Here is a 24,477-nt window from a genome sequence, read left to right on the forward strand (position 1 = left end):
CTGGGGGGGGGGGGGGGGGCGGGTCACTGGAGTTTTCGACTGGGGGGTGTGTGGGGTGGGGCAGGTGAATGGTGCAGGGGGGCACCAGCGAGCGGTACTGGAGCAACTGGCGGCACTGGGGGCTCGCGTGTGCCACCGGCGGCGGGGGGAGCACGGGAGCAGGGTCCTTGTCCCCCGAGCCGCGGCGGGGCGGGGCGGGGCAGGGCAAGGCAAGCCCCGCCCGGCGCGGCCCGGCCCCGCATTGGCGCAGCCCCGGCGCTAGCGCGGAGGCGGTGCCGGGCGCGGCGCAGAGCGCAGGATGCTGCGGGCGGGGGCCGCCGCCGCCAGCCCCGGTGCCGGTCCCGGGCGGGAGGGCGCCCCGCCGCATCCCGCCCGCTGAGCCCCCCCGGCCCGGCCATGGGGGCTCTGACCAGCCGGCAAAACGCAGGGGTGGAGGAAGTGGATATCCCCGCTAATTCCGTCTACAGATACCCCCCGAAATCCGGTGAGCCCCCGGGGGGGTCCCGCGTCCCGGTGCCGCTGCTGGGCGGTGGGGGGGGGAGCGAGCAAGGCAGGCACCGGGAACGACCTTGCTGCGGTCGGGAATGCCCCTGCGCACCCCAAAGCAAACCCTGACTGCATGCAGCTCGGGGGGGGGCACCCTAAAAATACAGGGCTGGTGCTGAGCACCTTGGCTCTGTGGGGCGCGGCAAGGAGGGGGCACCCCTGGACCCACCCGCGGGGTGCCCCCTCTCCGGGTACCCCTTTGCCAGCCAAACCCGGCTCCAAACTTGGCTGAGTTGATGCGACTTTAATGATATTATTATTTGTATGCGTGGCCCGTGGCGTTCGGGTGGGAAAGCTGGAGCTCTTTTTACAGCCGGTGCTGGCTGCTGGGGAAAAGCCTGGATTTATGTTCCCAGGAGGGTTGATGGAGGCTGGGGTGGGAAGGGTCGGAGGGGGGGCCCCTTTGCCAGGGCTCTGCCCCATAGCAGCACCCTAGTCCCTGCCGTGGGGAGACTTCTCCTTCCCCGGCTCCTCGCCTGGAGGCTTGGCGGTCATGTCTCTCCCGCTCCCAAGGCCGGCTCTGTCTCAAACCTTGTGCGTGACCTTGGAAAATCCGGCCCTCCCCTCCTTGTCTCGCTTTTCCCTGCAAAGGACCGCTCTGAGCGGGTGTCCGGGGGGGGCATGCAGGGGTCGCGGTGAGGAGAGGGGATGGAGTCTGCTCCTTGGGTGGGTAGTGCTTCAGAGCTGCAGAAATACTGATATCGGTGGATGATGCCCTGGAGCACGGTGTGTGCATGTAGGGATTGCCACAGGATCCTTGTGGCACTGAATATTATTAATAGGTAACTATTTTGGTAGTTAATAGGATAAGGTAAACGCTTGGATCGTTAGTGCTGTGACAAATTACTTGCTAATTACAAATAAAGACCTCCTTAGGAAGAATTACAGCCAACACAAACCCCTACTCTTGTCTTGAAAAGCCGTGCTTAGCTTTTCTTTTTAAATTTTAATCTAAACTGGGTTGTACGGTTGGCCAGCACATCTGCAGTAGTGCGGGTTAACTGGGGCGCTGCGGGCCCGAGGCGGCAGCCTGCTCTTCTGAGGGCTCCCCCTGCTCCCCCTTTTTCATGGTTTCAAGGCCTCTGTCACCTTGATGCCAGGTGAAGCTGGACCAACCCATCGTGGGTTTGCTCCTTGCAGGGGCTGTGGCTCTGTGCATCAAGGGATTTTGGCTTGGAACACCTTAGTTAGGGGCTCTTGAGATACCCGGGCATGAAGGAGCCTGTACCGTGCCCTGCTCAGGGGGAGCAAGTGCACCCAGCTGAGCACTTCCAAACTCATCTCAGCTGGCAGAGAACACCTGGCTGATGCTTAACTCTGGCTTTCAGGGAGAAACTGGGGCTCCCAAGTGTGCTCAGCTGGGCCCTACGGATGGGCCTGGGCAGAGCTGGTGGGGACAGTCCTGGTGCTGCCTGGGATCCTCGGGGAGCAGGGCAGGAGGTGCCCAGGTGCCATGGCCATCTGCGCTGGAATGAGGGGTGGGCTGGTGGCCGCAGGAGATTATGGCTGGTTTGCTTTTAATCTGTGAGGGGATTTGCCTTCAGCGCTGCCAGCAGCCGTGAGGGAAGATGTGCCAGGCAGCGGAGCTGATTCCTCTGTGGCGGCAGCGCATCTCTCGCCTCAGATGCTCCCTGGAAACAGCCACTGGCTTTGGAAACGTGGCCCAGATGGGGCCAGGGGGGGGGTCTCACAGGACGCCAGGGCATTTCCCTCTGTGAGACATGGCTTTGGCTGTTTGGTTGCAGGCTCACTGGGGATGGCCAGTGCCACCCGTGGGAACAGGGCAGCCACATCTAGTCCCCATCAAGCATCTCCCCTTCCCATCCTGGGGGTCCCGTCCCCTCCAGGCAGGGTGCAAATGGCATTAGTTAAACCAGTATTTTAAGGCAAAGGCTGAGATTTACTTCAGTGGCTCTAATGTCACGTCAGCAAAGGCGATGGGAGGGGGAGCAGGCAGGGGCTGTGTGTGGAGCCCGCTGCCTGGCTAGTGGGATGGCTACCGGGGCAAGTCCTCGGCTTTCAGGCCCTGACCCTGGCCAAGGCCAGCATCGAGCTCCCCTGAGGCACATGGGAGGGGGGACAGTAAGTGGGACCCTGGCTGGGAACAGGAGCAAAGGGGTTACCCAGGCAGTGACACCCCCAGATCTGGGGGCCCAGCCCCGGGGTGGTGCCACTGCCATGGCACAGGGAGCGGTCTGGGGGCTCTTGGGGGGCTGTGGTGGGTGATGGCTGACGCAGCAGTGCTGTGGTCAGGGTTTGGCTTTGCCTCCGGCTGCTGCTGGCTCTGGCTGTCTGCTTTAGAGTGCTGAATTAAATAAGCTGCAGCATGCCAGCTCACCAGGCGGTGATGGGACGCCCCGGGGCAGAAGCACCCAGTGCCTTTTAACTGGCCAGGGCATCACCCAGATGGTGCTGTGCCCATCACAGCACCCCGTGCTGGCACGTGCTGCCACGGGGTGTCCTTGTGCCAGCACCATGCCATGGCCACCTGGCTGGGGTGACTGCAGGCTGTGCAAAACCCTGCGCTTCCCTTGCTGGGAGTGTGCAGATGGGCTGAAAATGAGCTTTTCTATTTTAACCCTTTTGGAGAGCAGGGCTGTGACCCTGCCGAAACATCCAGGCTCTGACACTCAGGAGCCAGAGGCTGCGTTGCCAGAGCCAAGCCAGACCCCAGCAGGGCAGCGATGGCTTGGGGGACGACGCAGGATGTGTGCCCATGTGTGCCAGAGCCATGGGCACAGCCAAGTCTGTGCCTGTGGGGTCCTCACCTGTCTGGGACATCTGGGCAAGGTGGCATCCCTGGCACTCACGGAGACAAAGGGCTGACAGCCTTACGGCACTGGCTGGTGCTAGATATGTCCCACATGGTGGTGTCGGCAGGCATGCAGGACACACTTTGTTTGCCAGGAACATCATGCAGTTTTGGTTTATTCCTTCTTTCTAGCAGCTGCTCTGTTCAGCCCTTCCTGCACGCTCGCCAGGCCTCTGAAGTTTAAGATCTCATTAAAACCTGGCTTTCCCTCTGCAATGTGACTGTCCTTGACGGGCTTTCCTTCCCTGGGAGTAGGCGTTGGTTAAGGATTTATAATCAGCTGATAATAAGGTGGCTGTGGCTGGAAAGGTTCTTCCCTCCTCTGTCACCCAGCTGTGCCCATGGGGTCACCGGCACCCAGTGGGGCTGGCAGGCTTCTGCCGATGCCCTGGGCTTTTCCCAGCATCACTCCAGGCTCTCATTTAATGGCAAAGTGTTTAGAGGACTTTCCCTGGGAGGGAGCACAGGGCCCTGCTGTCTGCTGCAAAGGGGGAGGTGAAGCCCCTGGGCCACTTACGGGGTGTGCTGGGGAGCCTGCAGCGCCCAGGGGTGCTCCCAACCCCTGGCAGAAAGTGTTGGGTGATGCCAGCGTGGTCCTCACCTGCTCTGCCCATCCTATGGGAGCCCCCAGCATCCACCAAACCATGCCTGGGGCCATCACAGAGAGCCTGAGCTCCATTTTCCAGCTTTTCTCCAGTGCTGGGGTAGCTTTTCTGCAGGTTTAAAAATATTTTTTATTATTATTTTCACCCCTCCCCATCTCCAGCTCTTGCCCCAGGTCAGTGCCAGGAAAAGCTCTGGATGACCCTGTTCTCCCCGGCCGTGCCATTGCAGGCAGCTCTGAAGATTCTTTGCTCTTGGGTTTATTTTTCACGTGGCTGCATCCTTCCCTGGGGAGCTGCCTATAAATTATGTACATGGAAAATGGGACCAGAAAGCAGCAGGCATCAATAATTGATGGTTGACGTTTGCTAACGGGCGCCCTGCATCCGGGCATCCCTGTGCCACAGGGCCTTTGAGTGAAGCTGTATGGCCCCTCTCATCCCTCCCGCCCCGGCGTTAGGTCCTGTCTCCTCCTACCCTTTGGGTTTGGGCTCAGTTTTAGTTTTTAAATGCAGTATTAAGGCCTGATCCACCCCTGGGCAGTCGTTGCATCTGCTGGAAACCGACTGCAAGCTCTGACTTCAGTCTGCAGAAGCAGAGCCAACAGCCCAGGCTTGAACTCCTTTATCTGCAGACCCCAAAGGTTTAGTTTTGGGGTGTCCCAGGGGCGGGGGGGTGTAGGTGGCTCTGTGCTCTTGGGTGTTTGTAAGCCAGACCCTGTCCCTGTGGCTGATGGGGTGCAGGGGGCTGTCTGTCCTACATCTGTTGCCTCTCCTGACCCCCGGTGCTTCTGCTCGCCCCACTCTGCTGCCCCATCCCTCTTCACCTCCCCATTTCCATTCCTTTTCCCAATGCAAGAAGTCCCAACCGTCCTGCCCAGGCTGGATCCTGTGCCATGGCGTGCTTTCCCCAGGCAGCCACAGCCCCGATCTTACAGACAAGGAGCTGGCACCAGTCAGCTCCTGGCCAGGCTGGCAGGAAAAAAAAATAAAAAATCTCTTCTTGTGAAGAACTGCCTGACCTGGGGGCTGCTTCCAGCTCAGGGGACAGGACACGCTGGTGTTTTGGCTCTGTGCTTCACCCTGTGAGGGAAGAAGGGATGCTGGTTGTTGTCTGGCATTCACCAGGGCAACGTGCAGCGCTTTGCAGAGGGGTTGCTGACCTCCTGGAGGGTCTACAGCCTCTCAGAATCCTCCCTCCTGCAGGTGAGCCCTTCCTGGGGAAGGCTGCAGGCTAAGAACTGACACAACTCAGTTCAGGTGTGCTTTGCCCACCTTTCTGGTGGTGGCTGCAGCAAACCTGGGAAGGTGTCTGGCCTCAGATGGCCCAGGGGGTCTGCAGCACCGGGCTTTGGGCGGCAGCAGCCCTGCCTGTTTTGAGGGCTCCGTGCCTGGCCTGAGCCCCCCGTTCCCGGCAGCGTCCGTGAAGATGTGGGAGCCATCCTGGCTTGCAGTGCTCGGGCAGGACAGGCTGCGGCCGCTGCCTCCCCTGCCTCCTCGGGAATTTTGCTGGTGTTTATGCAGAGGATTAGGGCTGCTCTGCCCTCCCGGGAGCCATCTCCCCTTCCCGCTCGCAGACCTGGATTCGGCCGCCCCTGCCAGCGCGGGGATGGCTGAAGGTCGGGGTGACCTTGGGAGGCTCAGGCCAGGCTGGGGCTCGCAGGGATTTTCCAGGCAGGGAAAGGGGAGCAGGCGCCCCGCTCCGGGGGGATGCAGCCGACGTCCTGGGGTATGAATCTGCACCCATTAAATCCCATGGGATGGAGCAGCCCCCGTGCTGGGCGTTGCCGTGGGGCTGGACCCCTGCCCCCAGCCTCTCCCCATCCCAGCTCTGATGGCCGGGCAGGGATTGCTGGCAGCAGGGGGATGTGGGCAGGGAGAGGGGAGGGCAGGACAAGCTCCCCTTCCTCCTCTGCCTGCCTGGGGGCCGGCAGTGTCAGCTCAACCCAAAAGGCTCCCAGCAAGGTGTCCCTGGGAGCGAAGCCACCTCTGAGCCACCAGTTCAGTGGCTTCATGTCGCTCCATCACCTGATTGAAGCCCCGGCCTCGCCCCCCCCCCCTCACACTCAGGTGGTCTCCGTTTTCTTTCCAGGGAGCTACTTTGCCAACCACTTCATCATGGGCGGCGAGAAGTTTGACTCCACGCACCCCGAGGGTTACCTCTTCGGCGAGAACAGCGACCTCAACTTCCTGGGGAACCGGCCTGTGATGGTGGGCACCGGGGGGATTGGGGCTGGGGGGATCGCTGGGGCCCAGCCATGCCCCTTCTTCCCATGCTAGTGACTCTGTGTGTCATGGGGGTGCATGGTGTAAGGCTGCTGGCTGTCACCCCCCCCGGGGCAGAGCCAGCCAAGCATGCCTGGGGTAGCCTGAGTGGATTCTCTGATGTCTAATACAAGGGCTGGCTACTCGCTCTGCTAGGGACTGACCCGGGTCTCAGCCTGTCCGCCCGCATCCGTGCGCTCCACAGCAATGCCACGTTACTGCTGTGTCTCTCGCCTCGCTGCCAAGCTTGGGTTGCAAGGGGTGAACAGGTTTGCAGGTGGTTGGGAATGGACTGATGTGGCCCTGATGGTGACTGAATGCCGATTGTGTGACATCTGCCTTTGGGTGCAGCTCTCTGCAGAACCCCTGTGGTGGGTCAGCGGACCTGCTTGTGTTTTCTGACCTGCAAAGGCTGCTTGGGTGCACAAACCCACCAGCTTAAAAACATGAGCTGGTAAAGAAGGTGGCGAGGGGTAATGGGCTGATTTAGCACAAGTCCTTCCCTCTCGCTGCCTTTCCCAGCTCAGCCAGGAGCCATCTCCCAGCCCACAAGGGAGCATGTGGTGGGGGACGTGCCAGTGGTGTGGGGTAGAGTAGCTTGAACAGGAGCAGGTGAAAGTGTTCCCCAAACTCTAGCAAAAAAGGGGAGAAAAAAAATTAAAAGGGGCTGGGGGAGGCTGTGGGCAGCACTGATGGGTTTTGTGGTGCTGGGTGCTGTGGCTCCAGCTGGTCCCAGGGCACGAGGAAACACGGCTGCAGGGGAGGTCCTGGGACCCTGTGGTCCTGGAGGTGTTTTTTCTGTTCGCTGCCTTTGGAAAGGGAGGACGTAAGAGTGGAGCCGTCCGCACAGCGGGGTTTCAGCCATGGGGGTAACGTCCTCTGCTCCTGTGGGTGCATCTCAGCGGGGCAGCTTGCCAGTGGCAGCTAGAGCAGTGCGGGGGTCACGTATTAAAAAAAAATAAAAAATCAAAGTGAGAAATTAAAAGGCACCAAAGCTTTTTTTACTGTGTCAAGATTAACTTGCTTGGTGCTAGTGGCCCGGCTCTAAACCGCTGCCTGCTCTGTGTTGTGCTGGTAAGGCTGCTGCTGTCCTGGTTTGTGTTTCCTCCTTCAAATCAGCTTTGGCAGCGTTTTGGCAGCATCGTACGGTCCTTCAGTGGGGAAGCACCCAGCCCTGGGCTGTGCCAGAACAGGGATCCCAAGAGAGCCAAGGGCAGGAGCACCCCCCAGAACCTGTGAGTGCTGGGTGGGCGAAGCCAGCGCCTTTCTCTCCATCCTCTGTGCTTCCCCAGAAAATGTAAAGTCAGCACTCGGGTTGTCAGTGAGCGCTGAGAAATCCTCTTGATTACAGTAAAAGCCTCTAAACTGCCCAGTGAGCAGTTCCCAAGTCAAATGCCCTGACAGCAGAAGCAGCGGGGAAGGTAAAGGAACAGCTTGGAAACAGCAGAGAGAATTAATATAGCGTTGCAAACTAAATTGCATTGCTTCGGCTTAATTACTGACGGCCCTGGGCTGCAGAGCGGTGGCTGAGGTCCTGTCTCCCTGGGGATCAGGGGTGTTTTGGGGCTGGGCTCTTGGGTCAGGCCAGTTTTGGGGGCTCAGGGAGGGGTCGGGGAGGACCTGTGTTGTTTCTGGTCTGAGCCTGTATCTAGGCACCGTTTGGGCATCTCTGATGCTGCCTTCAAGACCTGTCCTGATGCTTCTTGGCTGTGATGCCTTCGTCTTCTGGCCTGCTGTGAGAGCCCTGGCTGGGCTGGAAAGATCAGAGCTGGCCAGTGCTTTTTGGTGGGGGATTTATTTTGGGATCCTTGAGTATCAAAGACCAGGAGGTCTTGGAAAAATTGTGGGCCAGGTCCTCTCTGAGCTGAGCACCTTGTCTGAGCTACTAACAGCGCTGCTGCTGTGGGGATGTGCAGAGCACCCAGAGGCTGTGCAGACTTTCCCCTCCACAGATACGTGATAATCTGGATTTTCCAGCTCGGAACAGGTTCCCAAGGGGCTGGGAAGGGTGTTACAGGTTTAAGTAGCTGCTGCTGTGCTGCAACACCCCTGCAGGGGCTGAGGAGCAGAGAAGCTGCTTGTGGAGAGCACAGGGGAAGCTGGGGACTGTTGAAATGTGCCCCTGGGTTTCCCTGCCCATACAAACCCACCTGGGTCTGCTTCTAGAAAAACCCCGTGAAAGATTTTTGAGGGTGCTTTTTGGGGTTTTTTTTTCACTCTAACAGAAGCCAGCCTGGACCAAATGTTGCTGTAGGCACATGGGCAATGTTCTTAGATGAGTAACGGTTGCAGTGAGGGGTTTTTTTCCCTGTTGTTTTTCATCTTGGTTTACATCGAGGAGATGTGCAAAGTCCTTTAAACAGCCCCTTTATGCGGTGCAAATCCAAGTTGCAAAATTTCGTTTAAAAAAAAAAACACCCAACCCAACCCCTCCAAAAAAAAAAAAAAAAAAGAGCCTGCACGTGGGTGTGAAAAGGCCCAACTGTGATGGCAAAGTGGTTTCTGCAGCATGAAATTTGCCTGCGGCACTTCCCCATCCTGCCCAGCCCCTGCAGGGCTGCACCCAGGGGACCTGGCTGCCCCTTTCCTCCTCTGTCACCCACCCCTGGGTGCTGCGGCGGGAGGGGGCTTGCACCCACGGGTGCTCTCCCTGCCAGGGCGAGCTCTGCCACTAACTGCGGGATGGTTTGGGTATGGCTCAGCTGTCTAAGGTGCAAATGAGCAAGATTGGATTACTTCATTAATTTGAATAGCAGAGGATGTATCGTGACAGGGCACAGTGCGTTGTGACATGCCTTTTCTGACTTGCTCCCTTCCAGCTGCAAGGGGTGATTCTGCAGGTGCACACTTAATGACTCGTTAAAAAGCACATTAACACCAGATTAATGACTCAGCCACCCTTTTCCCCTCCCAGAGGGAAGCGAGGGGGCAGCAGTTCCAGGGTGCTCTGGGCTCATCTTCAAAGATTCTGGTGCCATCAGCCACACTGGGGCCAGCCCAGGCTTTAGCCTTTCTCTGCCACCAGTGGGACCAGAGACGTGGGGTGGTGGGACACAGGAGGTGATGCTGGGATGGTGGAGGAGGGATGGGGCAGGTCTGTGCCTGCGCTGCCTGATCCTGTGAGCAGCCTGTCCCATCCCATCACTCTGAGCCCAGCATGGGTCCCCCAGCCCCATCCATCCTGCTCTACAGGCTTTGGGGACGGGGAGGGTTGGCAATGGCTTTGGGGACGGGGAAGGTTGGCAATGGCTTTGGGGACGGGGAGGGTTGGCAATGGCTTTGGGGACGGGGAGGGTTGGCAATGGCTTTGGGGACGGGGAAGGTTGGCAATGGCTTTGGGGACGGGGAAGGTTGGCAATGGCTTTCCCATGTGAGGGCGCCAGGGACATGGCAAATGGGCACTTGGCTCTCTGTGGGGGTCCCCAGGGCCACGTGCAGTTTAGTCTTGTCCCCTCAGTATTGGGGTGCAGGGGGTGCCTGGCTGTCCCTGACCTCCCACCACTGGGCTGGGGGGGCGGGGGGCACAAGGGACCCAGGCTTGGTTAGCTCTTCCCTCTCCCAAGGCAGCAATGGAGCCCTTAGGCTCTTGTGAGCATCTGCCATCCCCGATGGCACCTCATGCTCCGGCTGTCCCCTGGCACACGGTGACAGCTCACCAACAAGCCGGGTGTTAATCCCCGTGTAAGCCTCTGTCACTCCCACGTGTGCTTGCGTTGTCCCCCCGGGGAGGCTGATCCCTCCCTGCGGCTCAGCCTGCCTGGGAGACAGTGGGGCGGTGGGTCTGGCGTCCCTTCCCCAACACCCCAGCTCCCTTTGGGTGGCTGCAGTGCCAAGGGGAGGGTGTCCACTGGCTGCCACCATGTCCCCTCTCCCCAGCAAGTCCTGTAGCCTCTGTGCGGGTAGACAGGGAGGACCGGGAAGGACAAGGTCACCTTGGAGGATGGTGTGACACCTTTCCCTTGTAGTGCTGCTGGCTGCCCTGTTGGCTCCTTGCTTTGGGAATCCATCCCAGGGAGAAGACAAGGACACTTGTGCCTGTTCCTTGGCTGCAGGCAGAGAGGGAGCTTCGTCCTCCCCCTGACCAGCCTCATCCAGCAGCTCTGCGCTGCATCAGCAGCCTAAAAATACATCAGCAGCTGCCTGCCTGCCCCGTGCCCCATGTCCCCCTCGCCCTCCAGCTGAAGGGTCGAGGAACAACCCCTCTATGTGTGTGCCTCCACCCTGGTGAAGCTGTCACCTGCAAAGTCTGGGCTTGCTCTTCACGGAGGGAAGGCCGTGCCATCATGCTGCCTGGTACCCAGGTGCCAGTGGGAGCTGTGAGTGCTCAGCACCCATCGGGATACGCAGGCCACCCTGGGTCCCTGTATACAGGGTGATGGGTCGGGGCTGGGTCACTGGGGAGTCTGGGGCTAAGGTCCGTGGCCACTGTAGTCCTGCCACGTGTGTCTGCCTTCACCGGTGTCTCTCTTGTCCTAGTTCCCTTATGCTGCTCCACCTCCTCAGGAACCCGTGAAGACCCTCAGGAGCTTAATCAACATCCGCAAGGACACCCTGCGCCTTGTCAAGTGAGCCCTGCAGGGGGAAGATGGGGCCGGGCACCACATGAACATGAGCCCTGGGGAGGGAAGGGTCTGGCTGGATGCTCCCAGGGGATGCTGAGCACGGGGATGCTCTCATCGTGGCGCAGGCGGATGCAGGGGACAAGCCATTGCTGTACACATGTGCCCCTTCCCCTCCTGGCACGGCGAGCTTTCCGCACACGGGCACTGGCTGTGCTGCGGGATTAAAGGAGCTTAGTGCTACCTTTGAAGTGCTTTGCTTTTTCTTCCTCCCCCGCCTTGCAAAGGCTTTGTTGGGGGGAGGCTGGGGATTGCAGCCAGGCTGGGAGATTTGGGATTACAGCTGAAATCTGCCTGCAGCGCTTCCCAGTCTGCAGGCTTGACCTTGGCCATGCTGGGCCCTCCTGGCGTGCCTCGGTTTCCCCTGATGGAGGGGGGCAGCCCCTTTTGGGGCCATCGGTGCCGAGGGCAGCCTCATGGCAAGGAATCAGTCTTGGAGCACCCCGAGCCATCCCTGAGGGGTGCCTGCCTCCCGGGCCCTCTGTACTCCCCAGGTGCTCAGAGGAGGTGAAGACCCCGGGGGAAGAAGTCAGTAAAGCCAAGGTGCACTACAACGTGGAGTTCACCTTCGACACGGACGCCCGTGTGGCCATAACTATCTACTACCAGGCGACTGAAGAGTTTCACAATGGGGTGGCAAGGTGAGGAGCCTCAGCCTGCTGTGTCCCCCCCAGCTAGGGTGTGGGGCTCTGCTGATGGACACGGAGCCTTCTCCTCGCTGGAGCATCTCCCCTCCTCAGGGCACAAGGCAGCTGCTGATGGTGCTGAGGATGGAGGGTGCTCCTCACCTCCGCCAGGTCCCTGCCAGCCCCCACCACTCCTTCCCCATCCCATCCTGCTCCCTTTTTACCTCCAGGTCAGGGCTGAGACCAGGAGAAATCCTTGCTCCTGCTGGTCCCCACCAGGTTGGCTGTGGAGTTGTCCCTGTCCCCTCCTGTCCCGCGTTGGCTGCCCTGGGGTTATTTTTAGCCTTGTGGATTATTTTAGCCCTTTTTAGGACTTCTCACCTCAGCCCCAAGAAGGCATCCAGGAGCAGGGGACAGGAGTGACACCTTATCTCTTCCATCTTCCTGGCATCCCCATGAGCCAAGGGACCAGGAGGAGCACGGGGACACCCACATGTCCCTGACTCTGTCCTCTCCCCACGGGACAGCTACATTCCCAGGGACAACAGCCTGCAGTCGGAGACGGTGCACTACAAGCGAGGGGTGTGCCAGCAGTTCTGCGTGCCCTCCCACACTGTTGACCCCTCTGAGTGGAGCGAGGAGGAGGTGGGTCCCACCAGCTTGTGGCATCAGCCGTGGGGTTGGGTATGGTTATGGATGTGGGATGAAGCCTTCGTCACTGCTCCATCTCACCAAGCCTCTCCTCCTGTTTCTCTCCAGCTGGGCTTTGACCTGGACCGGGAGGTGTACCCCATGGTGGTGCACGCGGTGGTGGATGAAGGAGAGGGTGAGGAGTGGGTTCCTTGCTGGGTTGAGATTTCCCAGTTGCTGGCATTGTGATGCCCACCCTTGCACCAACTGGGCAGAGCCTCCTGCTTTTCCTCGCTGTCACCTGCGGCTCTGCCCCATCCCCTGAGCCCTGCGTGTCCCCTGAGCCCATCCCTTTGTGTCTTGCAGAGCACACTGGGCACTGCCACGTGCTGCTGGCCACCTTTGAGAAGGTAAGTGCCAAGATGGGGCCGTCCTGCCCCTGCTAGCCCCATGCCCACCGGGTATGAGAACCTGGAGAAACCCTGCGGGGCTCGGGCTGGTGCTGCTGGGCTGGGGCTCTTTTGGGGCTGCTCCTGAAATTCTGGGACCATCCCCTAATTTTAAGCGCCCATTTTTGAGGCATTTGGTCTCAACTCCATCTTCTTCCTTCCTCCCACAAGTCTCCAGCCTTGCAACGTGCATGACAGCCCACAGCTGCCTGGTACTGGGGTGTCAGGAAAAGCCAGAATTGCAGCAGAATGGGCTGGATGGGAGCAAGGAGGGAGTGGCAACAGCTATGGGGCGGGTGGGTGCTGCAGCACCGGGGTCCCTGGGGTGCTCGGCCCCGGTGCCCACCTGTGTGCTCTCCTCCCCTCCAGCACAGCGACGGCACCTTCTGCGTGAAGCCCCTCAAGCAGAAGCAAGTGGTGAGTGTTTGGGTGTCCCCAGGGTGGTGGCAGCTACTGCCCTGCACATGCTTCTGGAAAAGGTGACGAGGGGCTTCTGGGGAGCAGCAAACCCCAGTGCGGGCATCAGTGTGCCCCTGCCCTGCTCCTGCCTCCCAGGGAGCTTCTCGAGTGCAATGTCAAGTACATCAATGCAAAGAGAAACTGCAGGTGTTGGGGTGAGGAGGGCTGGCCCAAGGAGGGGGCCAGGAGCCGTGGGGGCTGCGGTGGGCATGTCTCTGCTCCTCACCCCTTCCCCCTGGGGTTGCAGGTGGATGGTGTGAGCTACCTCCTGCAGGAGATCTATGGCATCGAGAACAAGTACAACACACAGGACTCCAAGGTACGCACCTGCATCCCGCCGGTCTTCCCTCTTCCCTTCCCCTAGCACGGGTCTGGCCACTAAAACATGCTCAGGGCGAGAGTTTGCAGCATGGCACGGAGCTGCCTGGGGTGTGCGGGTGTTTGGGGACACTTTGCGCTGGCATTGAAGCTGCTGGAGGCAGAAAGCTGAAGGATTGAGCTTTTTTTTTTTTTTTTTTAGCCCCATGCTTTGTGGTCCCTTATGGGGGAACTGATGGCTGGATCTTAGGGATGGCTTAGGAGGGCACTGTGCAGCTCAAAGCATGGGATGTGCCTCATGCTCTGTGCTGTAGGTATAAAAGTTGGGGTGGAGGTTACATCCCTCCGTGGGGTGCCTGATACCTCTGGCCCCATTTCCCAGCCTTCAGGAGGGGAGGGATAAGGTCCCAGGGTTGTATTTCAAGAGCAGACAGCCCAGGGACAGAGGCAGGACCCCACAGCGAGCTCTTGGGGCACCCAGCCAGCATTTTAGGGCATTCACCCTCGTGCTACATGGGCTGGGGACCCCAGGGTCAAGCGGTTCCCATCTCTCCCGTGGGGCAGGTGGCCGAGGACGAGGTGAGCGATAACAGCGCCGAGTGTGTCGTCTGCCTCTCAGACGTCCGTGACACCCTCATCCTGCCTTGCCGCCACCTCTGCCTCTGCAACACCTGCGCTGACACCCTGCGCTACCAGGCCAACAACTGCCCCATCTGCAGGCTGCGTAAGGGCTGGGGGGGCAGCTGGCAGCTGGGATGGGGTGGATGGCATCTCTGGGAGTGGGCTGGCATCTCTGGGAATGGGCTGGCATCTCCCGTCCTTGGGTCCCGGTGTCCCTCCAGCCCCACATGCAGCGATGCTGTGCAGTGCAGGGATGCCCCTCCTAGGAAATGGGGTGGCATTTTGCAGGGGTGCGTGGGGGTGTGTGTCTCCTTTCAGCACCTGGTTTTCACCCCACCCTCTATCCCTGCTGTCATAGCTTTCCGAGCTTTGCTTCAAATCCGAGCCATGAGGAAAAAGCTGGGTCCCCTCTCACCTACCAGCTTCAACCCCATCATCGCCTCGCAGACCTCTGACTCCGAGGAGCACTCGGTCAGTGCCTGGCTGAGCCTGTACCCCCCCCGACCCCCACCCCAGCAGCTGTGGGATCCCTGACCCCCTTCACCCTGCTGAGGTGGGAGGTTTGGGGGTGCACGTGTTTCCTGCAGCCAAGGTTAATTTATTTAATGCAAACTGATCTTAGAAAAAATGCAAGGTTGATATTGCAGGGAAAGGGCTTTTGGTTGGGTGGAAAGACCACAGGTTTGGGGCTTTCATTTGCGCAGGGAGTTTGTCCGTTCTGTACCTTTTAGCTTCTCGGGGCATCCTGATCCCAGCGGGAGTCAGGGAGGGAGGCAGGGATATGGCCTGGGGAGGACCCTCACCCCATCTTCCCCCTCTTCCCAGTCCTCGGAGAACATCCCCCCGGGCTACGAGGTGGTGTCACTGCTGGAGGCCCTCAATGGGCCACTGACTCCCTCGCCAGCCGCCCTGCCACTGCGAGCACTGGGGGACTCCCCGGGCATGGGGACCCTGCCCTCCTACGGCAGCGATGGCCCCCTGCCCCCCCTGCGGGCCCTCTCGCCCCTAGAGCGTCTCCCTGACTGTGGTCCTCCAGGGCTCAAGCTGAAGAAGAGCCTCTCCAAGTGAGTACTGGGGTGAGCACAGCGTCCGGGGGCTCTGTGGTTCTGGGGGCTGTGGACAGGGATGAAGTCCTCTGCTGTGCCCCCTCCGGGCAGGTCCATCTCGCAGAACTCCTCCATCCTGCCCGAGGAGGAGGATGAGAAGTCATGTACCGAGTCAGAGCTGAGGGTCTCCAGGAGGAGATCCCCTGCCCGGCGCGAGGAGGTGAGCACTCTCCGGAACACCAAAACACGCTGGTGCTGAGCCGAGGCACTGGGGTGGGGGTGGCATGTTCAGGGGAGACTTGGGACCAGCAGGGCTGGCTGGGGTTTGCCCCTCCTGGGTCTTCCTCCATCCCTAAGGATGCCCGGGGGAGGCTGATCCACCCCTGCCAAATATTCCCCATCCTCACCTCCCCATGGGCTCTTCTTCTTCCAGGAATGTGGTGCGACACCAGACAGCGAAAATCTCACCCTGTCATCGTCGGGAGCCATCGACCAGTCCTCGTGCACTGGGACACCCCTGTCCTCCACCATCTCGTCCCCAGAAGGTACGGCACAGTGGGACTCACCAGTGTTGGCAAGGCAGGAGAGCAGCATTGTAGTCTTGGGTCTGTTCCGCTGCGGGGGGATGCAGGGTGGGCTTGCATGGCCCTCTTCCTACCCTGCCATAGACGCTGCACAAAGCCCCAGGGTGTCGCTTCTGCATCATCACCCATAGACCTGAAGATGGGGGGCATGAGGGCACTGATTGTCCCTGCTTCATCACCCCACAGACCCAGAGGTGGGGGCACGGGGGCACCAATCACCTCTGCTTCATCACCCCATAGACCTGGAGATGGGGGGACCGATTGCCCCTGCTTTGTCGCTCCATAGACCCACAGACGGGGGCTGTGAGCCCCAGGGACCCGCTGCTGGCAGCTTTTCACCCATCACACCTCCATGGCATGCAGCAAGTCCTCGGCTCTGCACCCCGCTCCTCCCCGTTAGCCCCCTTTTCAATTAGCTGGTGCTGTGCCGTGACTCGCACTGGTGGGCTGGGGGGATCCAGCAGCCCCGCTCAGCCCCCGCTCTCCCCCAGAGCCCGTCAGCAGCAGCCTGGCTCAGTCCGTCATGTCCATGGCCTCCTCCCAGAGCCAGCACTCCCAGCTCAGCACCGACACAGTGTCCTCCATGTCCGGCTCCTATGTTGCTCCTGGCACGGAGGAGGAGGAGGAGGAGGAGGGGGACATGCTCCCCTCACCTGCGGCCGCCAGCGCCACAGCCTCCGACGGAGAGGTAGGGGCTGGGGGGCTGTTGATGGGTGGCCGTTGCCCCCAGGTTCAAGAACTTCCCCATGGGATGTAACTTCTCCAAGCCCACTGGCACCAGACTTTATTTTTTATTTTTTTCCCCTTCCATCTCTCTCACTGTCTTCCTGCAGTCGACGCCTGTGGAGTCACCAGATATGAACTTCGTCAGCATCTCGGCGGAGGAGCGCGATGCCGAGGTAACTGTAACTGCCCGGTGGGGCTGGGAGCCGTGGTGCCACCCAGCACAGCGCGGGGACCCCGGCCGTGCCCAGCTCTGGGTGCCCATGGAGGGGGAAGCTGCACGGCTGGCACCACATTCCCCCACGGCTGGGCTGGGGAAGGGGCTGCCCCCATGTCCCTGTGAGGCTGCCCTGGGGATGGATGGGGCAGTGGGGCTGTCCCCTGTCCAGGATCATCTTCCTGGTCCATGGGAACCCCCGGGGCCAGGGACGTTCCCCCAAAGGGACCCAGGGACAGCCCCCGGCGTGGTGCTGGGACGCTGTAGGGCTGCTAACGCTGGCTGCCTCTTGCCTGTGCTGCAGGGCAATGACGTGCTGGAGGACGAGGACGCCTCTCCCACGCAGGAAGACGGTAAAAGGCCCCCGGTTGTTGTCCCCTTACTTTCAGTTCACTGTCACCGGTGGGCAGCCAAGCGAGTGGCAGATGCTGTGCTGCCCCCAGCTCCCCTGCCTGCCAGCTGCCGTGTCGGGGAGAGCTCTGGGTGACTCCGTGGGCACTGGGGCTGGGAAAGCATCTGTCACAGCAGAGCCACCCACGGGGGGGTTGAACACCAGTGGGTGGGGGAAGTCAGCTGGCCACAGGGACCCCGGTGAGCGCAGTGCAGGACGCGGAGCAGGGGACGGCTGGCGTGCAGGAACTGATGGTGTTTCCGATGGGCCAAGTGGGAAAGAGGCTTCTCTGTGTTTTCCCCCTTGCCAAAAAGGTCTTTCCTCACATCTCTGGAAGTCTCCCCCTTAAGGACCCCTGTCTGGGCTGGTTCCCATAGGAAGGGGCTGCAAAACTGTTCCCTTTGGGATGCTTTCCTCATTTCTTTTTAGCCTGTCCTCAGTGTGCTTTTGCAAGCCAACACACGCACATTGAGGGTTCCTCTCGCCTCCTCCCTTGTGCTCAGATAGCCAAGGAAAGACGTGGTCACCCCTGTACATTTGGGCAGTAGGGAGGCCCCCAGTGTGCCCCCTCTCATGTCTGCAAGTCTCTGGTTAGCAAAAATACGCCAAAACTGTTCCCCCATCCAACCTGGACACTCGGCCAAACTGGAAGGCAGGAACACCCATCCCCAGAACGTGACCGCTGCCCTGCGGGGAGGCTCTTGCTGATGGGGAGACTCAAACAGGACAACTGAGGAGCAGCTGGGGCTTGTGGTGGACATCCATGGGCATTCCAACAACTCCAGGAGCAGGATGGCCTTTCTCTTTAGGACACGGTCCTGTGCCCGTTATCAGCAGGGCTACTGGCTTATTTGGGAACATCCCTCCTGAGGTTTAGTCGCCTGCATCTGATGGATGCAGGTAAGAACCTGGGTGCTGATCTCTCGTACAGGTGATGCTAAGAAGCAGTTACCTCCCTCAGCCCCGAAAGCCTCCATTCCCCCTGCAAAGCTTGGCTACGGCTTCTCTTGCCCCACGCATCCAGTTGCTGCCTCCTCCTGGCATCCCCGCGGCTCTCATGCACGCGCTGATGGTGCCGGAGAGGCTCCGGTGGGAAGTAACGGGTCCCACCGTGGCCCGGCTCTACCGACCCGGGACCGCTCGGCTGTGCCGGGGGGAAGGTTTGGTTGAACCCCGGGCAGGTTCACGCGTGGTGCCCATCGCCGCATCGTGGCTGTTGCGCTGCCCTTGGATGCGGCTGGTGCAAGGAAAGGAGCAGCTCGGACTGTGCCCAGGCGTTATTGTCCGCTCTTCACCCACTCCTGTCTAGATGCATCATTTTTATCCATTTTTTTTTTTTTTGAAAGAGAGTGGGGAGGGGAGAGGAAAAGACCCAGAAATCCCACACCCCACCACTAAAAAGGCAACGGCAAGCCTCAGCGCTGAGCCGCAGCGTTAACTGCCTTAACTCCCTTCCAGGCCCGAGGACAGGCGCTTTCCTCGGTCTGAGGTGTGACAATAACAATGACTTGGGCATCGCACACGTGAAAGCGCTGGACAATAAACTGTGCTCTGAGGCCTGCTTACCTGGTGAGTGGCCGTCTGCTGAACATGAACTTGGGGTGGGGGGGGACAGTTCCACTCTTCCCTGCATCATGCCAGCCCTTTGCATCCATCCCTCCTCTCCCATCCCTGCCATCCCCACCACCACCATCCCCACTGTCCTCACTGCACCCCACCACCCGTCCTGGCATGGGGCTGAGCACCAGGCATGTCGCCACCCAGCAGCCATAGGTCAGGGTGACCTGTCCCCATTGGGATGTCCCCAGGGGCTTGCAGACTTGCTTTTCTGGGATGCGTTGTCCCTTGGCCAGGGGCTGCTGGCACCCTGGGGACACCAGCCCTACCTGTGAAGGTGGTTGCTTGCACGGCTGTAACCTGGTCCAGACTTGTGGTGGAAGCAGCAGTATTTTGGGTTGGGATGTGATCCACAGCCAGTCCAGCCTTACTGCAGGGGCTGCCTGCCTCCCCCTCCTCTTCCTCCAAGGCCTGGGGAGACAGGGCACGTAAAGTCAGGTTGTCCTTCTGCAGAGCCCCAGAGTTCACCCCTCTTTTCCATTTCTTCATGCCTTCTCTCCCACCCACCTTTCACTTCTGTTTCCTCCCACCTTGTCTCCATCCCTTTTTTTTCCTTCTTCCTCCCTCCCAGGCTCCTCTGTCCATGTGAAAGTTCATGTTCGCTCTGTGCCAACACTGTTTTCTCAACCCACGCTTGTGTCCCCTCCCCGCCCAGAGTTGCCCAAAGGTGACAAATGTATTGGTGACCCCGGGTCCCCAGATAGGCCAAGGGGGCAGTGGCCTGGGGACCCTGCCCAGCACCACAGGCTCCTCTTCATCAGCCTGTGTGTGGGGGAGATGGGGCAAAAAGCTAAGACAAAGCCCTCTGAGGTCTAGGTCTCCATCAATACATTTGTGGACAAGCTGAAAGCAACTCTGCCCTGCCTTGCCCCTTCAGCTAAATTTGTGGCAGGTCCCAGACCCGCAGCGGGTGCTGGAGAGCCAAGAAGGTGGGTGAAACCTACTGGAGGGAGGGGAAATCCTTCCTTCCCCTCTTCCCTTCCAGGAAAGCTTCCACTCCTGCTGCCTCGCCTGTTTCTGGTGGTTTCTGTGCTGGAGAAACATGGCTGAGGCTCTTGGGGAGGAACAGGCGCCTGCCACAAATGCTCTGTGTCCCCTCCATCACCCTCCAGCAGCAGCTGGCTGAGCCTCACCAGCCTGGGGGGGCTGGGGAAGGGGCTGGGGGGGGTCCCAGCAGCACCCCTGCCTTTTCTGGGGATCCTGGCAAAGCATCCCCCAGCTGTGGCACCAACCAAAGCCATCCCTGACCGTGTCCCCTGTGGTTGTGATGGGGGAGGATGAGGAAGGGGGAGCTTTGCAGCCCAAACAGCCCTGGCACGGGGTCAGATTCTTGCTCTGCTGGAAGGAGTGCAATGGCCTTGTCCCCTGCCTGGGCTGGGGTGCAGAATCTGGCCCCTGGGCTGAGCCCAGCTAAGGATGCACTCTCCATCCTTTGGCCACCACGTTTGTCCATGCGTCCGGCGGCCGTGCTGCTTGGAGCCCTCCGCAGGGAGCCGCGCTGCCGCCCGCATGAGAGGGGCAATCCGGCCTCAGCGTTTGCTGGGAAAAGTGGGGGGCTGCTGCTCGTGCCGGGGCAGAGGAGGTGCAGAATGGGGGCTTTGGGGCTGGCTGTGGTCCCCTAGGGATGGCAGAGGTGCCAGAGGGAATAACACCAGGGACACAGAGCTCTGCCTGAATGGGGTTGGAGGGGGATTGCCCTGGGAAGAGCTTGGGGGAGCTGGAGCGGCGGAGGGGAGCAGCCACCGGCGGGGCTGTAATGGCCAGTTGGTTGCTTCCTGGTTGCAATCGGTGTTTTGCAATGTTGGTTTTGTTCCTTAGACTCAGGGCAGCTCCTTCCTTCCCCAGCCCCTCTGCTCCGCCCGCCCCGGGGGCATTCACCCAGCAGCCACCTGCTGTCAGGACTGAGCCGCTTTGCGATGGAGATAATTTGAGGCACGATGTAATACTGGTGGTGCTGGATTGCAGTCGCGGGGCTGGTTTGCATGCACTGAAAACGTCCTTTTGGGCAGAGGTTTCTTGCAGGTTTGGATGTAACAGCATCCACAAGGCCGGCAAGAACGAGGTGGACTTTTACTTTGGGGCCAGGTGCTGTTTTCTTGAAAGCTTAAAAGAAAAATCACCTTGACCAGAGATGATGATGATATTGTTGTTATTCCTCCCCCAGTTACTCTTGCAGGGAGATCTGGGCACGATTAAACCTATGGGTTGGGTTTTGCCCTCTCCATATTGAATGAAGCCCTGAGTGTGGTTCCTCCAAGCTGTTGTGAATTCTCTGCAGATTTCAGTCTGGTGGGAAAGAGCCTTGGGAGGAGTCAAAAGGCCACATCCCGGGGATTTTAGGACACAAGGTTTAAACAAATCCCACAGACCTGTGTCCTTGAGTGGATCCTGCAGAGCCCCGGGGTGTGCGGTGTGTTGCAGGGGCTGTTCCCAGGGCTCAGAGCATCCTCCAGCCATGGCCGCAGCCTCTGCATGGGACAGGGTGGCAGAGGCAGTGCTGGAAAGAGAAACTGGGGGGAGGCACCTGCCGAAAAGGCTGGCAATGAGGTGGGGAGGGTTGGGGAGCTGCTGCGTTGGAAGCAGCAGAGGACCTGAAATCCCCCAAGGGTTTTTGCTGGTTTAAACCCACAGCTGATCCGAGCTGGGCCAGGCGAGCTGCTGGGGTCTCGCTGGAGTGCTCTTTGGGAGCCAGCGTGCACAGGGCAGGTCTGGCGGCTGCTAATGGTGCTGGGGAGCCCTCTCCCACAGCCCAAGGGGAGACAAGGCGGGTGGGCAGGGGGCCGAGTCCCCGCTGCAGGGCCAGACTGTGTCCTGCTGCCCCCAGCCCTGCTCCTCGGCAGGCTCCCAAGGGTGCACTGAGCTGAGCTGGGTCTCTGCATCGGAGCACAGCAGCGACTTATGCAATATCAACCTCTTAATGGGATTTTGGTGTGCGTGTGTATGTGTGGTCCTGTTTAATTATCCATTCCCTCCGGGGTCTGCAGGCTTAACGTGCCTCGCTCTCCAGCCTGAGTTCACCATGAAATCCAGTTGAAACGGCAGCTGTCACCTCCCATAAATCAGCAGGCAGCGGGTTTTCGTTGTTCCCTTTCTGGGAAAGCCTCAGTGTTTGCCCTTGGCCTTGGGGTGCCCTTGCACGGCCCCCCGGCTCGGAGCTGCCCCCACCCCTGGGCACAGGGCTTAACCTCGCTGGTGGGAGCAGCCGCCCTGCTTTGGGGGTGCACCCCCTTCCTAAGGGCACCGTGTAGCCTCTGGTCACTTAGGTGGTGGGACGCAAGCCACGGGCCCGTCACCCTGCCCCAGCTGGAGGGTGCTGCCTGAACCGGGAGCCTGCAGCCGGAGAGGAGGCATGTGGGGACCCGGCTCCCCCGTGCCACAAGCATGTTCACCCCTTAGTTCTCCTTGGCACGAAACCCCAGGGGGCACCACGCATGACAGCCTCCTCGCCCAGTGCCCAGCGGTGGCTCCCTGTCCTCGTCCCAGACCCGTTTGCAGGTGGCGAGCCCCCCCGGCCCCCTTGAGTCACCCCGTTTGTTCGTTCGCGTGCATGCCCCTGCGCCGCCTCCGCTCCCACCTTCACCATGTGCCTTCTGGTCTCTCCTGCCACGCAGCCGCCGTGCCGGACTCCTGCCCCATTAACATTGAGGAATAGGTATGAGACCTCCAGAGCCTGACCCGCCTCGCGCCCCGTCACCTTGGGGGGGGTTGGCACTGGGTTGGCACCCCTCGCCCTGGTATTGCTGGTAGTCCCCTGACTGCCCTGGCCAGGGTGACATCCCTCGGTGCCTAACCTGCAGCCCCCACATGCATCTACCTGTGCCCTCTCGCTGGGCACGGTGGGGGCAGAGGCAGCCCCCTTCCATTTGGGCTGTTAAAACCTGGCCATGGTGCAGTGTGCTTCCCGTTTGCACCTTGGCATTCCCGAGAAATGAGGGGTTGAAGGGGCTCCCCTGACCCAGAGAGGTAAGTGCAGGCACTCACCAGCCCTTGCTGCAGCTAAAACCCAAAGTGGGGCTGGGGAGGTGGGTGTTCGTTGGGGAGAGTAACTTGCATCCCCCACGGGAAGATGAGCCGAGCGTGCCAGCAGGCTTCAGGAGCCCCTAACCCCCCGTTTTCTCCCCGCAGGCCCAGAGGCAGCCAACAACAACGTGCGGCTGCAGCAGGCGCCCTGGCCCCGCCGCCCCCCCCGGCACCCGAGACCTGGAGCAGGCAGCGGCCACCCTGCCCGTGTGAGGGCTCAGCCTTGGCAGGGGCGTGCACCCCACTGCCCACCCAGAGGGACCCTGGTGTCCGGGCACCGTCGGCGTTGCCACCTCCACCCCTTGGCTGTAGCAGGACTGAATTTTGAAAGAAAAGATGGTAACCTTGACTTTTCCTCCCTGGCCCCGCTACGCAGAGGGGAGCCGAGAGCCATGTCACTTTGGAGCCCCTCATCAGCACCTTCCCATCCTCCAGCCCCGATGGGGACGGCCTGGGGTCCCTTCCTGCCCCTGGCCATCTCACACCCCAGGGCTCCTCTCTTCCAACGTGTGGAGCAGGTGGGACGGGGTCACCCCACAAAGTGGGTCTTGGGATGTGGCCGGAGGGGGACAATGGCAGGAGGGTGTGGGTTAAAGGACAAGCATTGGCATCCTTGGTGCATGAGCCAGTGACCTTCACAGGGGGCCGGCCCCCCCCCAGGTTTGCTGGCTTGTGCCCCTGCCATGCCATGGGCTGTCCCCATGCCATGCCGTGGGATGTCCCCGTTAATGCGTGGTGGTGATGGTGCCCTGCTAGCTCCCCCTCCCTCCACGCTCCTCCTGGGCAGCACGTGGGCTCTTGAGCCTGGCCTGCGAGGCTGCTTTTCCCCAGGGGACGGAGCAGGGTGGCAGGGGTGGGTAGGGCATCTGGTACTCCCCCCCGGCCCCCTGGTCACCAGCCTCTGGGGCATCGCTAATTTAACCTCACTGTCTTCCGCCCCGCTGTGAGCTTGGGGCTCAGGGCTGTGCCCTCTCTGGAACAAGTGCCAAAAGTGTCACTCCCCCGTCCCACCTGTCTTGCCCTCTCCATTGCACTTTGTAGCAGGGGGTGGATGCGGGTGTGGGAGCTACTCCCCGCCCCTCCATCCCCATCCCTCTGGCCAGCACTGGGCTGACAGCGTTAGTGGGTTTTGCTCCAGGGGACAGGCACACAGGTACACCGTTGGGGTAGGGATGCAACCACAGCCTTGGGGACCTGATGGTGGCACTGGCAGTGGCCAGGCTCCACTTTAGAGAGCATCAGGGACAGTCAGAAGCCACTTCCAGGAGCATTAGACTCAGCAACCCAATCTAGCAAGTTCTGGAGCTGTTTAGGCCAGCCTAGGGTAGGAAGCTGAGCCCCCCCCCCCCTTTTCCCCACCTGGTTTTGTCACACAGATGGGATAGCAAAGACCACCTTCTCTTTGCAGGAGGAAACTGCATTTCAAGCTATGTTGGGACAGAGATGTTCATCCAGTGATCACAGTGTCCTGCAGCAGCTGCAGGGTGCATGCGGGGAGCAGGTCCCAACCACCTGTCCCCATGGTGGAGCATGGGCTGTGCTGACAGCCCTGGCTCCTAAAGGGGGATAAAGCCCTTTTTGGGGCTGGGGAGTGCGTTTTCTGCCTGGCTCACAGCTGGGGTCACGGTAGCTGCTTGCCCTGTGGCCCCAGTGTGGGTCCTGCCAGAGGTGGGGTCAGCAGCGGCCACCCCGCTGCTCCCTCCCCTGAGCTGGCACTCCACCATGTCTCCTGTAAGCTCAACAGCTCTCCAACTCCTCCCTGGGAACCCAGGGCTGGATGCTTCATGGCCGGGGGGTGACATCTCCAAACTGCCACCCCATGGGATGGGAGCTGCTACAGCAGGGAAGGCTGCAGCAGCAGGGACGAGCCTTGCACCCTGTTTGGCGACATGCTGTGTCCCCCCCCATGGGGACATGTTGCCCAGTGCCGTG

General features: G+C 60.4%; 1 protein-coding gene across 1 annotated transcript; it reads left to right on the forward strand.

Annotated features, from left to right (window-relative positions):
• Positions 1 to 245: 245 nt before the first annotated feature.
• Positions 246 to 22,889, forward strand: RNF157 (ring finger protein 157). Its single transcript, XM_027795664.2, is given in 20 exon segments — positions 246 to 484; positions 6,053 to 6,171; positions 10,702 to 10,790; positions 11,339 to 11,485; positions 11,998 to 12,115; positions 12,230 to 12,296; positions 12,467 to 12,510; positions 12,919 to 12,966; positions 13,256 to 13,327; positions 13,891 to 14,050; positions 14,306 to 14,418; positions 14,773 to 15,011; positions 15,105 to 15,213; positions 15,427 to 15,538; positions 16,069 to 16,265; positions 16,411 to 16,476; positions 16,822 to 16,870; positions 18,367 to 18,477; positions 22,651 to 22,706; positions 22,708 to 22,889. Coding segments are annotated over 20 exon segments (2,055 nt in total). The 5' UTR covers positions 246 to 396; the 3' UTR covers positions 22,759 to 22,889.
• The last annotated feature ends 1,588 nt before the right edge of the window (positions 22,890 to 24,477 follow it).

This window comes from Falco peregrinus, chromosome 2 (genome assembly GCF_023634155.1).
Source record: "Falco peregrinus isolate bFalPer1 chromosome 2, bFalPer1.pri, whole genome shotgun sequence".
In the NCBI taxonomy this organism is placed as follows: domain Eukaryota; kingdom Metazoa; phylum Chordata; class Aves; order Falconiformes; family Falconidae; genus Falco; species Falco peregrinus.